Genomic DNA, 15,076 nt, shown 5'->3' with positions numbered 1-15,076 from the left:
ATTCACTCATTCTTTCTCTCCAAATCCAAGTTCCAGTCAAACCCACTTAAACAGCCAATACTCACCTAATATTGAGGATTAGGCCAAAGGGAAAGAAGGAAAAATATGGTGCAGACTCACAGAAAATATTCAAGGGCAAATAAGCCAACCAAGGAAATGAGTGGAAGGGAAGGAACTGGTGGAAAGGTTTCTTCCTCCCGCATTTATTTTCTCTGATCACTGCTCAATCAGGGAAGGAGATCATCAAAACTCAGGGGGTGCAGGTTCTCTCTCTTCTCACCCTCAAGGGAAGAAAATGAAGAAGTTCTATTAACCCACACCACTGCTTCAAGGTGAAAGATGCTTTTTCTTTATTTATTTTGCAATTGCCTTTGTATGTAAACTGATATGCATGTGGGTGGAAGGTCATATATGTATGTACCTATCTATTACCTAGGTTTCAAGTTCATGTCCTCACCAGAGAAAGTACCTTGACAAGTTACTTAATCTCCATGTAAAGGCAACACTATTAGTAGTAATATTAGTACTTACTCCTCAAGATTGAATATTGCATAGAAATTATAGATTAAGGTCATGTATGTGAAAATATCTAGAGGCAAATGCAGAGTGGCAAACTCTTAATATAGATTGATAGACCAGGGCACTGGTTAAAATGAAAACTATAAGGCCCACTTCAAAGTATTCTAAGCTATTTCTCAGAGAGGATGTTCTCTAAATTCTATTTAGAAGCAGTACAATAAATTTGTGCACACTTTATTTTTCTCTGGGTGACCAGGATATATGTGGGTGTCAGCAGAAAAGTTGGAAGGCAGGAAAGTCCGTTGGAACTAACTCTATTGGGGCAGAAGTAAAACAAGTCTTGGGCACTGCTTCTTTTAAAGGACTGTCTGAGGCTGCTCCTGATGGACACTGAATAGTGACTTTTTCGAAATATCTTTGGCCAAATGCTCCCTTTTGGCTTAAAAACTCTCCTGTCTGCCTTACGTGTTCCTTTCAATGCCTTACTACTCATGGATTTTGTTGTAGTTGTTTTGCCAAACTCTATGGCTGTTTCCTCTTAAATATCTTCTAAATCCATGCTTTCTCTGTTTCCATTGCACAGCTACCTTCATTTCTTGCCTAACTTACTCTGATCACTTCTTACAAGATCATCTTATTTCCATTTTTTGTCTTCCTCAATGTATTTTTGGCACTGCAAACAGAAGTTCTTTCTCAAGTAAATATCTGATTGTTGTTTCTTAGCTTAAATCTAATTTTGTTCCCACCTCAGACTTTTAGCATTTACTATTTCTTCTACCTTTATTTATCTTCATCTAGATCTTTGAGTGATTGCTACATTTCTACTATTAGAGATAAAACTAAAATTAAAACCTCATTATACATTTTCCATTAGTAAAAATGATATAAGTAAACAAAATATATTCCTTCAAAAAGAAAGAACTCCCTGTTGGTACTGTTAAGAATTTCTGGAGATTCAAATCTTACTTTTCCCCTAAGAAGCTTTTATCCCACAAATCAAACAGCCAACTCAACTTCCCTGAATGTGGTAACTCCTGTGTCTAAGGCTGTTGTGTCCACAAAAATTTTCACTCATAACCCTAAGAGGTAGGCTCCACAGCTGCTGATATTTTTTGCTTCTGTCTCATCCATAGGCAATTTACTTCTGAGTGGAAAGAATAATATGAATAACTCGATTTTCAATGGCCACCTCTTTATGCCAAATATTTCAAGACCCATAATTTATTTAAAATGCCTACTTGCCAGGAGCGGTGGCACACATCTCTAATCCCAGCAGCTTGGGAAGCTGAGGCAGCAGGATCACAAGTTCAAGGCCAGCTTCTGCAACTTAGAGAGGCCCTAAGCAACTTAGCAAGACCCTATCACAAAATAAAAAGGACTGAGGATGTAGCTCAGTGGTTAAGCACCCCTGGGTTCAATCCCTGGGGGTGGGGGAAATACCTATTAAGTGCACACCACTGTTTTGCTTAGTATAAAATCTAAGTTTTTTGTTGTTGTTGTTGTTGTTTTTTGGCCAGGGGGACAATCATTTTTATTGGAAGAGCGGGCAGGCTTTAAGACACGGAAATTTACAATTCTTACCTTTGCTATACTTTCTGCCTCTTATGAAATAATTTATCTTTCTTTGTCCATTGCATGGAAAAGAAATTGTCCTGGGTAATTTATGTGAATTTTACATGAACACCTAGTACATGGGTTTAATGTTGTTATAAGAACCCTAGTCTAATAGAAATTATTTTATGGTGAATTATTCCCTTTGAACTGAAATAGAAATATGCTCTGATGCCTAGCCTTCTTGATCTATGATTTACATGTTTAAATTGTGAATTTGTCTGCATTGGTAGCTCCTAGTAATATGAAAGGCCCTGAGTTTGATCCCCAACTCTGCAAAAAAAAAAAAAAAAAAAATTAAAGATATATCTTCTACCCTTCATCTCACTTAAAAAAAAAAAAAAAGTATTATTTCACACATAAATGTCACAGTTCTATTAGCCTGATCTAAGAGTGATGCCTTAATGCTCAGCTGCTATCTGGTTTTCATGAATGAGTTCAAATTAAATATTTCAAAATGGAAGTTTCTACAATTCAGTTACTTACATGTAAATCTTGTCATTGTTTTTTAAGGATTAACTGAGTATATGATTAAGATGGTAAATTTTTGTATCTATTTTAATATTTTATACATGTTAATTGTGACTCTTGTCTAGTCATTTGAACTCCCATTGAGTTATTTTTAACCACACAGAGTCTGTTATTTTACCAGAACTCAGTCCCACAGACACTTAATCTAATAGTTCATTTCTAATTGAAGCTGAGTTTGTCTTTCCTTCAGGCTGGTAGAAAGGATAGATTTTTCTTGGGCACAAGAAGCTGCCCAGCCTCCCAACAAGGAAATCAAAATGAAAGGGCAGGTTAGGGTGGCTGCTGAACCCATGTGCCACATCAATCAACTGTAGCAAAGCAATAGATTTATGAGTAACATTTTAAAATACAAAATTGGACTTTGTTGCCATTTTGCCTACAATCTCCAGGGTTTCCATTTATTCTTAGACTACTAAAAAAAACTCCTTAAAATGATCTGAATTTTTCCATGGTCTACAATCTTACCTTTGCTGTTATCTCTTCCTAAACCAGTTACTCTAATGGGCAAGCTTTTTTCTCAGCTCTGTGTCTTTACATGCACTAATTCCTCTTTCTGAATCATCCCTCTCCCACTCTGCCAAATTAAATATACTGGATTTGAAGAGATAGTCATATATATATATATATATATATATATATATATATATATATATATATATATATATTTTTTTTTTTTACTTGGGACTACATTTCTATTGAAGTTCAAACTTGAAAAAGGAATTTGGGACCACCAAGGCTTCCAAGTGGTCCAGTCTTCAACACTCATTTTAGTTTGAGCATGTTTTTCCATCTCAGAGGCCATGGGAATTTAGCTTCTTCCTTTTATTTTTATTTATTTTTCTCTCATACTGAGTGAAAAATCAGTTTCATGTTTTAGCATTGTTTTCTTCCTTTGCCTAAGGAAAAAAAATGTGTATTCTTAGTTTAATAATTTGATGATTATTTGCCATTTATTTGATAAACATTGCTTATGCACTTAGTATGTGCCAGGACATACATGGGATGCTGAATGGAAATGAAATCCAGGTCCTGACAGAGACACCACAGCCATAACTCCCTACCCTACTATGATTATAAAGAAACTAATATGGGATCCAACATGGCGGCCGGCAAGGAAGCAGCACTTTCAGTATCTCCACATTAACCGGATCAGAAACACCCATTAAAACAGCTACATTCTACCTACTGAGGAACTTCTAGCAAAATTCCGCTGAAAGGAGACCTGCCAGGAAGTAGTAAGTTATATTAGAGGTGACAGTTGGCCCCAGACAAGTGAATCTTGGCCGGCCGCGGGCGCAGAGGTCCAATCCTGCAGCCACCGCCCAACCGGCTCTGCAAGCGGCCACCGGCGGCCCGGGGCAGTGAGAAGGGTCCACGCCTGGCCCAGGAGACGGCTCCCGCCATCCTGGCTCTCCTGGCGGCCCCGCTCGCTCGGTGATCGGCCACCCCGCCCGCCCGGCTCTTAGCCACGAGGCCACTGCCTACCGGGTTCTACAAGCGGCCCCCGTCGGCCGGCGCGCCGAGAAGGGTCCCCGCCTGGCCGGGCAAACGGCCCCGCCCACCCGGCAAACGCCCCCCCCCACCCGCCCTCCCGGCTCCGTTGGCGGCCCCGCCCCCGGCCAGCGCAGGCTCGGCTCTGCAGGCGGCCCCGGCGGCCCGCGCAGCGAGAAGGATCCCTGCTTGGCCTGGCAAATGGCCTGTGCCCTCCCGGCGCTGCTAACGCCCCGCCCACCCGGCAAACGGGGCCCCCGCCCTCCGGGCTCTGCTGGCACCCCGCCCGCGGCCACCACCCCAGGCTCTGCAGTCGGCCCCCAGCGGCCCTGCACTTCCAGAAGGGTCCCTGCCGGGCAGACGGCCTGTGCCCTCCAAGCTCTGCTAACGGCCCCGCCCCCACTGCGAACGGCCCCACCCACCCGGCAAACGGCTCCCCCCCTGAGACGGCGTGAAGGAAATCTAACCAAGCCTTTATGAAATAGCGAACTGGGAACTAAAACCAGAGATTGGGTCAGACCAGAGACAAGCCAGTTCCACCCCTCCCTTCGGACACTCCAGCAAGGAGGCAGGGGCCCGCCATTGCAGAGAGGGGAAGTCACCAAAGTTCGGCCAAAGAGATTCCTTCCCAGCGGAATCTACTTTGGCAGGTGTGTGACTCCCACCCGCATCAGATACAAACAACCGGGAAACTTCAAAATCTCTCCGTGGGCGTGACTGTAAGGGCCAAGGGACTCCCGACCCCCAACTCCCAATACTGCCAGTGACGTGGGCGTGACTGTAGGGGCGGAGGGAAGCAGAGAAGACTCCCCACCCCCAACTCCCCCAACCGCCAACTGAGAGGGCGTGACAGTAGGGGCGGAGGGAAACAGAGGACACTCCAGACCCCCAACTCCTCCTACTGCTAGCGGAGTGGTCGTGATTGTAGGGGCTGAGGGAAGCAGATGGGATCCTCGACCCCCAACTCCCATTACCACCAGTGGCGACACCAATGGTCTTAGCCGCCAGACTCCGAAGGTGTGCCCACCAAAGGGGTCAGGAAAAATTAAACTATTGACTCCCAGAACACAGCTCCACAGCACTGGGGCTTAGATGAATGACAGAGAGAGTGCTCAGTCATTAGGGAAATAGAGCACCCAGAGGTGCTGAAAGTGTAACCAAATCCTTGGAGAACCTCCTCCGGTGCACAGGACCTGGCTGGCTGGCAGGAGGAAGGGGAGGAGGGGCCGTAGAAGTGAAACGGCTCTGGACCAACAGGATTGAGAGACTCCCAGGAGCCGCCTTACAGGGATTGCTGTTGACACATTGAGGGCAAATCTCAGCCTGGAGGGCACAGCTTTGCCTACGGGAAGAGAAGAAAATGGATCTCTAAGACCTAATTTTATTTCTTATTTTATTTTATCTTTTCTCTCCCTTTTTCCCTCTTTCTCTCCCCTTCCAAGTTTTATTGTTCTTTCCATTCTCCTCTATGCTATCTAACTCCCCCTCCTTCTTACTTTTCAAGAGCACCTTCCTTTCCTTTCCCCCCAACTTTCATCCCAAGCATTACATCCTCCATTTCGTGTAACTGTCTAAATGCAAACAGGTGAATGTTTCGAGGCCGTCTATAGTGCTCCTAAATACCTAGCTACTACCAACACCCTGATCCAATTGACGGTTAGCATCCCCCTTCAGTAGAGCAATCTTCTAAAGTAGCCAAGACATACTAACCCGTATACCTTCATAGCACCCAACATAAAGTCCTAAGAACAAAAAACAAATCACTATATGCATACAAAATCCGGAAGCCCTTTATAAATTGAATGAATCAGCTCTAAAGTACAATAAAGCCCAACATCTATAGGCATAATCTCCCACCACAAAGGAGAAACAACAGATATAAACAAAGCCAAAACAAATGTATAGGAGAAGGCAGTTACAAAGCAGTCAAATAGAGCTGGAAAGTAACGTGAACAACATGAAAAAAACAGGGAAAAAAGGAGTACAGATAATGCAGGACAACTTAAATCTACAGGAGGACCTAGAAGCATCAGAAACATGGACAGGGAAAGAAATCAAGGCATACCTAACTCAGATGGAACGGAATTTTAGAGAAGACATGAGACAGCAAATCCAAGAATTGAAAGTATATTTTGAAAACCAACTAAACAAACAAATACAAACTGCAAAGAACGAGCTTTACCAGGAGATAGAGATCTTAAAAAAAAACCAAACAGTGATTTTAGAAATGCAAGAAACCATAAACCAGATTAAAAATGCTAACGAGAATATTACAAATAGACTAGATCAAGTAGAAGTCAGAACATCAGATAATGAAGACAAAGTTTATCAACTTGAAAAGAATATAGTCAATACTGAAAAGATGCTTAAATCTCACGAGCAATCTATCCAAGAGATATGGGATTTCATCAAAAAACCAAATTTGAGAGTCATTGGGATAGAAGAAGGCACAGAGATTCAAGCCAAAGGAATGGACAACCTATTGAATGAAATAATCCTAGAAAACTTCCCAGAGATGAAAGATGGAATGGATTGCCAAATCCTGGAAGCCTACAGGACCCCAAACATCCAAAACTGTAATAGGCCAACTCCAAGACATATAATTATGAAGATAGCCAACATACAGAACAAGGAGAGAATATTAAAAGCTACGAGGGAAAGGAGGCAGATTACATTCAGGGGTAAACCAATTAGGTTAACGGCTGATTTTTCATCACAGACTTTGAAAGCGAGAAGATCCTGGAACAATGTATTTCAAACGCTGAAAAATAATGGATTCCAACCAAGAATACTGTATCCAGCAAAATTAAGCTTCAGATTTGACAATGAAATTAAAATCTTTCACGATAAACAAAAGCTAAAAGATTTCGCAGCCAGAAAACCAGCACTGCAAAGCATTTTGGGCAAAATTCTACAAGAAGAGGAATGGAAAAACAGTGCCCAAAACCAACAGCGGGAGGTATCTCAGTAAAGGCGGAGGAAAACAACCAAAAAGTAAAAACTAGCCAAACTAAAATAAATAAATAAATAAACATGACTGGAAGTACAAATCATATTTCAATTGTAACCTTAAATGTTAATGGACTAAACTCACCAATCAAGAGACACAGGCTGGTAACCTGGATCAAAAAAACAAATCCAACAATATGCTGCCTTCAGGAGACTCATATGATAGGAAAAGACATACACAGGCTGAAAGTGAAAGGTTGGGAAAAATCATACCACTCACATGGCCCTCGGAAGCAAGCAGGAGTGGCCATACTCATATCGAATAAACTCAACTTCAAACCTAAGTTAATCAAAAGGGATAAAGAAGGACACTATATCCTGTTAAAAGGAACTATTCACCAACAAGACATAACAATTATCAATTTATATGCACCAAATAATGGTGCAGCAACATTCATAAAACAAACTCTCCTCAAGTTCAAGAGTCAAATTGACCAAAACACAATAATTATGGGTGACTTCAACACACCGCTCTCGCCATTAGACAGATCCTCCAGACAAAAGCTGAATAAAGAAACTATAGAACTCAATGACACAATCAATAACCTAGACTTAACCGACATATATAGAATATATCAACCATCATCAAGTGGATACACGTTCTTCTCAGCAGCACATGGATCGTACTCAAAGATAGATCATATATTATGCCATAGGGCAACTCTTAGTAAATACAAAGGAGTGGAGATAATACCATGCACCATATCTGATCATAATGGAATGAAACTGGAAATCAATGAAAAAAGAAGGAAGGAAAAATCCTGCAGCACATGGAAAATAAACAATATGTTACTGAATGATCAATGGGTTACAGAAGACATAAAGGAGGAAATCAAAAAATTCTTAGAGATAAACGACAATTCAGACACAACATACCGGAATCTATGGGACACAATGAAAGCAGTTTTAAGAGGGAAATTCATTTCCTGGAGTTCATTCCTCAAAAAAAGAAAAAACCAACAAATAAACGAACTCACACTACATCTCAAAACCCTAGAAAAGGAAGAGCAAAACAACAGCAAATATAGCAGAAGACAAGAAATAATTAAAATCAGAGCGGAAATCAACGAAATTGAAACAAAAAAAAACATTGAAAAAATTGATAAAACTAAAAGTTGGTTCTTTGAAAAAATAAATAAGATCGACAGACCCTTAGCCATGCTAACGAAGAGAAGAAGAGAGAAAACTCAAATCACTAACATACGGGATGAAAAAGGCAATATCACAACAGACACTACAGAAATACAGAAGATAATTAGAAAGTATTTTGAAACCCTATATTCTAATAAAATAGAAGACAGTGAAGACATCGATAAATTTCTTAAGTCATATGAGCTGCCCAGATTGAGTCAGGAAGACACACACAATTTAAACAGACCAATAACAAAGGAAGAAATAGAAGAAGCCATCAAAAGACTACCAACCAAAAAAAGCCCTGGACCAGATGGGTATACAGCGGAGTTTTACAAAACCTTCAAAGAAGAATTAATACCAATACTTTTCAAGCTATTTCAAGAAATAGAAAAAGAAGGAGCTCTTCCAAATTCATTCTATGAGGCCAACATCACCCTGATCCCGAAACCAGACAAAGACACTTCAAAGAAAGAAAACTATAGACCAATATCTCTAATGAACATAGATGCAAAAATTCTCAATAAAATCCTGGCGAATGGAATACAAAAGCATATCAAAAAAATTGTGCACCATGATCAAGTAGGATTCATCCCTGGGATGCAAGGTTGGTTCAATATACGGAAATCAATAAATATTATTCACCACATCAATAGACTTAAAGATAAGAACCATATGATCGTCTCGATAGATGCAGAAAAAGCATTCGACAAAGTACAGCATCCTTTTATGTTCAAAACACTAGAAAAACTGGGGATAACAGGAACTTACCTCAACATTGTAAAAGCTATATATGCTAAGCCTCAGGCTAGCATCATTCTAAATGGAGAAAAACTGAAGGCATTCCCGCTAAAATCTGGAACAAGACAGGGATGCCCTCTCTCACCTCTTCTATTTAATTTAGTCCTTGAAATACTAGCCAGAGCAATTAGACAGACAAGAGAAATTAAAGGCATAAAAATAGGAAAAGAAGAACTTAAAATATCACTATTTGCGGACGATATGATCCTATACTTAGAAGACCCAAAAGGGTCTACAAAGAAACTACTAGAACTGATAAACGAATTCAGCAAAGTGGCAGGATATAAAATCAACACGCATAAATCAAAGGCATTCCTGTATATCAGTAACAAAACTTCTGAAATGGAAATGAGGAAAACCACCCCATTCACAATATCCTCAAAAAAAATAAAATACTTGGGAATCAACCTAACAAAAGAGGTGAAAGATTTATACAATGAAAACTACAGAACCCTAAAGAGAGAGATAGAAGAAGATCTTAGAAGATGGAAAAATGTACCCTGTTCATGGATAGGCAGAACTAACATCATCAAAATGGCGATATTACCCAAAGTTCTCTACAGGTTCAATGCAATGCCAATCAAAATCCCAACGGCATTTCTGGTAGAAATAGATAAAGCTATCATGAAATTCATATGGAAAAACAAAAGACCCAGAATAGCAAAAGCAATTCTAAGCAGGAAGTGTGAATCGGGAGGTATAGCGATACCAGATTTCAAACTGTACTACAGAGCAATAGTAACAAAAACAGCATGGTACTGGTACCAAAACAGGAAGGTGGATCAATGGTACAGAATAGAGGACACAGAGACCAATCCACAAAATTACAACTTTCTTATATTTGATAAAGGCGCTAAAAACATGCAATGGAGAAAGGATAGCATCTTCAACAAATGGTGCTGGGAAAACTGGAAATCCATATGCAACAAAATGAAGCTGAACCCCTTTCTCTCGCCAAGCACAAAAGTAAATTCAAAATGGATCAAGGACCTAGATATCAAATCAGAGACTCTGCACCTGATAGAAGAAAAAGTTGGCTTCAATCTACACATTGTGGGGTCGGGCTCCAAATTCCTTAATAGGACGCCCATAGCACAAAAGTTAATAACTAGAATCAACAAATGGGACTTACTCAAACTAAAAAGTCTTCTCTCAGCAAGAGAAACAATAAGAGAGGTAAATAGGGAACCTACATCCTGGGAACAAATCTTTACTCCTCACACTTCAGATAGAGCCCTAATATCCAGAATATACAAAGAACTCAAAAAATTAAACAACAAGATAACAAACAACCCTATCAACAAATGGGCGAAGGACCTGAACAGACACTTCTCAGAGGAGGACATACAATCTATCAATAAGTACATGAAAAAATGCTCACCATCTCTAGCAGTCAGAGAAATGCAAATCAAAACCACCCTAAGATACCATCTCACTCCAGTAAGATTGGCAGCCATTATGAAGTCAAGCAACAATAAGTGCTGGCGAGGATGTGGGGAAAAGGGTACGCTTGTACATTGCTGGTGGAACTGCAAACTGGTGCGGCCAATATGGAAAGCAGTATGGAGATTCCTAGGAAAGCTGGGAATGGAACCACCATTTGACCCAGCTATCGCCCTTCTCGGTCTATTCCCTGAGGACCTTAAAAGAGCATACTATAGGGATACTGCCACATCAATGATCATGGCAGCACAATTCACAATAACTAGACTTTGGAATCAACCCAGATGCCCTTCAATAGATGAATGGATTAAAAAACTGTGGCATTTATACACAATGGAGTATTACGCAGCACTAAAAAATGACAAAATCATGGATTTTGCAGGGAAATGGATGGCATTAGAGCAGATTATGCTAAGTGAAGCTAGCCAATCCTTAAAAAACAAATGCCAAATGTCTTCCTTGATATAAAGAGAGCAACTAAGATCAGAACAGGGAAGAAAAGCATGAGGAAAAGATTAACATTAAACAGAGACGAGTGGGGGGAGAGAGAAGGGAAACTATGGAAATGGAAGGAGACCCTCATTGTTACACAAAATTACATATAAGAGTTTGTGAGGGGAAAGGGGGAAAAAAAAAAAACAAGGGAGAGAATTAAACAACAGCAGATGGGGTAGAGAGGGAAGATGAGAGGGAAGTGGAGGGGGGATAGTAGGGGATAGGAAAGGTAGCAGAATACAACAGTCACTAATATGGTATTATGTAAAAATGTGGATGTGTAACCGATGTGATTCTGCAACTTGTATTTGGGGTAAAAAATGGGAGTTCATAACCCACTTGAATCAAATGTATGGAAGATGATATGTCATGAGCTGTGTAATGTTTTGAACAACCAATAAAAAAAAAAAAAAAAAAGAAACTAATATGATCCTTAAATCTGAAAAAAAAAAAATTTTTGATTCCTTAGAGACATCTTTACTATGAAAGTACAATCAATGCTAGTTATTTTATTGTTTCATGAAAACTTTTATATTACCTTATAATAACCATAAGAAATTGCAAAGATTTTTTTTCACAAGTAAAATAAATATTTATTATTTTCTAGACTCACAATTTATTTTCCTATATCTGGAATGACTGAACAGACTTCTGCCTAAAACAACAAAGGAAATATAAGTTCTGATTAATAAGGAATTTTTTCATGTGTTCTTTCTCTGAAGTCGCTGGCTACAGGTTTAGTCTTTGACCTAACATACTTAGGAACTTTCCCCTGATCCCCCAGGAAACAAGCATCTATAACTGGGACCTCTTGGGAAAGAGCAGAAGAATGACTTTGTCCCGGATCTGCTTGGTCTTTACTCCATAGACAACAGGGTTGAGTGCAGGTGGAATAATCACGTAGAGGTTGGCAAACATGATATGAAAGGTACAAGGGACATTATGTCCAAAGCGATGGGCAAGGATGGAGAAGAATGCTGGAATATAGAACATGAGGATGACACAGATATGGGACCCACAGGTGCCAAGGGCCTTCTGGCGTGCATCTCGGGAGGGAAGGCGAAAAACAGCACCAAGGATGAGGGTGTAGGAGACAGCAATTAGGATCACGTCTATAATCACTGTCATGATGGGGACAGAAAAACCATACCAGATGTTGATGGAGATGTCCGCACAGGCAAGCCGGGCAACACCTATGTGCTCACAGTATGTGTGAGCAATGATGTGTGTCTTACAGAAAGGTAGGCGATTCACCAGGAAAACACATGGGACAAAAACACAGAAACTCCGTAAAGAGATTCCCACAGCAATTTTGACAATGGCTTTGGGGGTCAGAATAGTGGTGTATCTCAAAGGAGAGCAGATGGCCACATAGCGGTCAAATGCCATAGCCAGCAGTATAGCTGAGTCTAGGACAAAAGTGTAGTGCAAAAAGAATAATTGGGTGAGACAGCCAGGAAAACTGATTTTCTGTGGACCAAACCAGAAGATGCTAAGGGTTTTGGGAACACACGTGGTAGACAATATGAGATCTGTCAAGGCCAGCATAGAAAGGAAAAAGAACATGGGTGTGTGAAGACTGTGCTCCACCACAATGAGATAGACAAGAATACTATTGCACACGATGGCCACAAAATAAATAAAGCAGAAGGGGATGCTGATCCAGACGTGGTACTGCTCAAGTCCAGGGATGCCTGAAAGGGTGAAGGGGCCTGTGTTGTAGCTACTCAGGTTGTACATGGCTGTTGAAATCCAATGCATAACTTCTGTGTCCTAAAAATGAATTGTTATAATGAAGATGAGAAAATTGTATGGTTATTCTTTCTCCATCTCTTCCTCAGGTTCAGTTCTCCTCTTTCCTATATTTGAAGAAAGAAATTCCATTGTTTTTAAGAATAGTGCTCATCACTTTAAGAAATAATCCTTAGACCCCAGTACTCCTGGCCTTCATCAACAAGTTCCTCTGGAACCTTAAAATTCATAAAATGCTATTCCCACTTTAATTACTAAGTTTACCCTAAGTCAATATATTCTGTGTTGCTGTACAGGTATGTGTGGTGAGAAAAATAATCTAACTACATGCAAGAATACAAACTAAAGGAATGGGTCACAATTGGGAAAATAAGGTCATTATCAATTATAGACTCCTGCTATACACCAGGTTCTTACACAAATATTATCTTTCTTAGAACAGCCTTTGGGAACATGGATTTTTAACCCCTTCATTTTTTTTTAAATTTTTTATAGAAACTGAAATTTTGAAAATTAATCTGACCAAAAATGATCTCATCTTTAGTAACTTGCAGCATCTAGATCATTAGTTTCCACAGCCAACACCTTTCAGGCCACTGTCTCATGCCAGGTGACACTTTTACATATTGTCAGAGGCCTAGAATTCACAAAGGGCATGGGAATGTAGAGAAAAGTGTGAAGTCCATCACTGGAACCACAATTTGTCCAGCACACCAATGCTACCCACGTTTTAATGACTGTCTTGAAAGTCCTTAGGACTAGCAGTCTGGAATGTCCTCTTAGACTGTCATGTTTAATCCCTCACATGGAGAATGTTACCAGAAAAGATGTGAGGCTCAATCTCCAGTCCACCCTAAGGAAAGAAGGAGGAAATCTTGTGTAAGAATTAAGAAAAAATCAGTTCTATTGTGCTTTTTATAATACAGAGGTGACCTCTAGTGGAAAAAAAATAGAATTTATATATTCTGAATTCTGGATCATGATAAAAGCAAATAAGCAAACTTTAGAACAAGGACTGATACTTTTTAAGAACTTTGGATGTACAACAAAAATTGAAAAATCTTCATATGAAATCAATTTTTAATACTATTAACAATCCTATGAGATAGGTATTAATATTATCTACTCTTCCTGAATGCAGAAAATGAAGAAGAGAGAAGGAACTTGTGTCAATAGCCACACAAGAAGAAAATGATAAACTGGGCTTGGTGTCACACACCTATAATCCCAGAGATTCTGGAGTATGAAGCAGGGGCATCAAAGATTGGAGGCCAGCTTGGGTAACTCAGTAACAGCCTGACTCAAAATAAAAAGTAAAAAGTGCCGGATATATAGCTCAGTGTTGGATTACGTCTGGATTCAATTCCCAGTACCACAAAAATAAAAGGGAAGAATGAAATGATAAATCTGAATCAAACTCAAGGAGACTTTTCCTAAATTCCCATATATAACACCAAACTTCTCTATAGAACCAGTAGACTATAGAGAGTATATATGATATCAGTCTTACAAAAGACCCAAAACTAACCCATGTAAAGTTAGTAAATTAAAAGTCTAAAACAAGTTAACATCATAAAATCAAACTTATAATAAATATAGATTACTTAAACTCCCCTATTAAAAAAGCAGAGCTATTTTTAAAAAATACAATTATATGTTGCTCATGTAAGACCTAAAACAAAATGACCCAGAAAGGATAAATTATAAGGAAAACATATAATTTTTTTTAAAGAGAGAGAGAAAGAGAATTTTAATATTTATTTTTTAGTTTTTTCGGCGGACACAACATCTTTGTTTGTATGTGGTGCTGAGGATCGAACCCAGGCCTCACGCATGCCAGGCGAGTGCGCTACCGCTTGAGCCACATCCCCAGCCCCAGGAAAACATATAATTCAGACAAATTTAAATGTAAAGGAAGAAAACTTACCAAAATGGAAATCAGAAAAGGTAAAATTTCATTCATAAAGCATTAAGTATAATATAAGGAATACTCCTTGATGAAGATGTAAGTCATGCCAGTGGCAGACAATTCTTCTTAGAACTCTTATTTGAGATAGCTGTTTCCTAGCAACTTCATTTGCTCACTTTTTCCTATGTTTTAATGATCTTCCACAATTCTCCTTAAAATTCTTTTTAATTGTTTAAGACATGTCTAGACATTAACTGGAGTAAGTTTGGTATTCCTGTGTGGCTCACCTACCCAAAATGTTGTTCTCACAGGATGGTTTTATATGCTATTGAAGTATAGTCACCCAATTCCAATGCCACACCATAACTCAGTACCATTTATCAG

General features: G+C 39.6%; 1 protein-coding gene across 1 annotated transcript; it reads right to left on the bottom strand.

Moving 5' to 3' along the window:
* Nucleotides 1-11,826: 11,826 nt before the first annotated feature.
* On the bottom strand, nucleotides 11,827-12,771 carry LOC114098556 (olfactory receptor 52H1-like). The gene has a single exon (XM_027942799.2). It carries the CDS (start codon nucleotides 12,769-12,771, stop codon nucleotides 11,827-11,829), a length of 945 nt encoding a protein of 314 aa, XP_027798600.2.
* Between the last annotated feature and the right edge of the window lie 2,305 nt (nucleotides 12,772-15,076).

The sequence above is a fragment of the Marmota flaviventris genome, chromosome 9 (genome assembly GCF_047511675.1).
Source record: "Marmota flaviventris isolate mMarFla1 chromosome 9, mMarFla1.hap1, whole genome shotgun sequence".
Taxonomy (NCBI): domain Eukaryota; kingdom Metazoa; phylum Chordata; class Mammalia; order Rodentia; family Sciuridae; genus Marmota; species Marmota flaviventris.
Note: the sequence above shows the minus strand (reverse complement) of the source record. Positions and strands in the feature narration are given on the sequence as shown.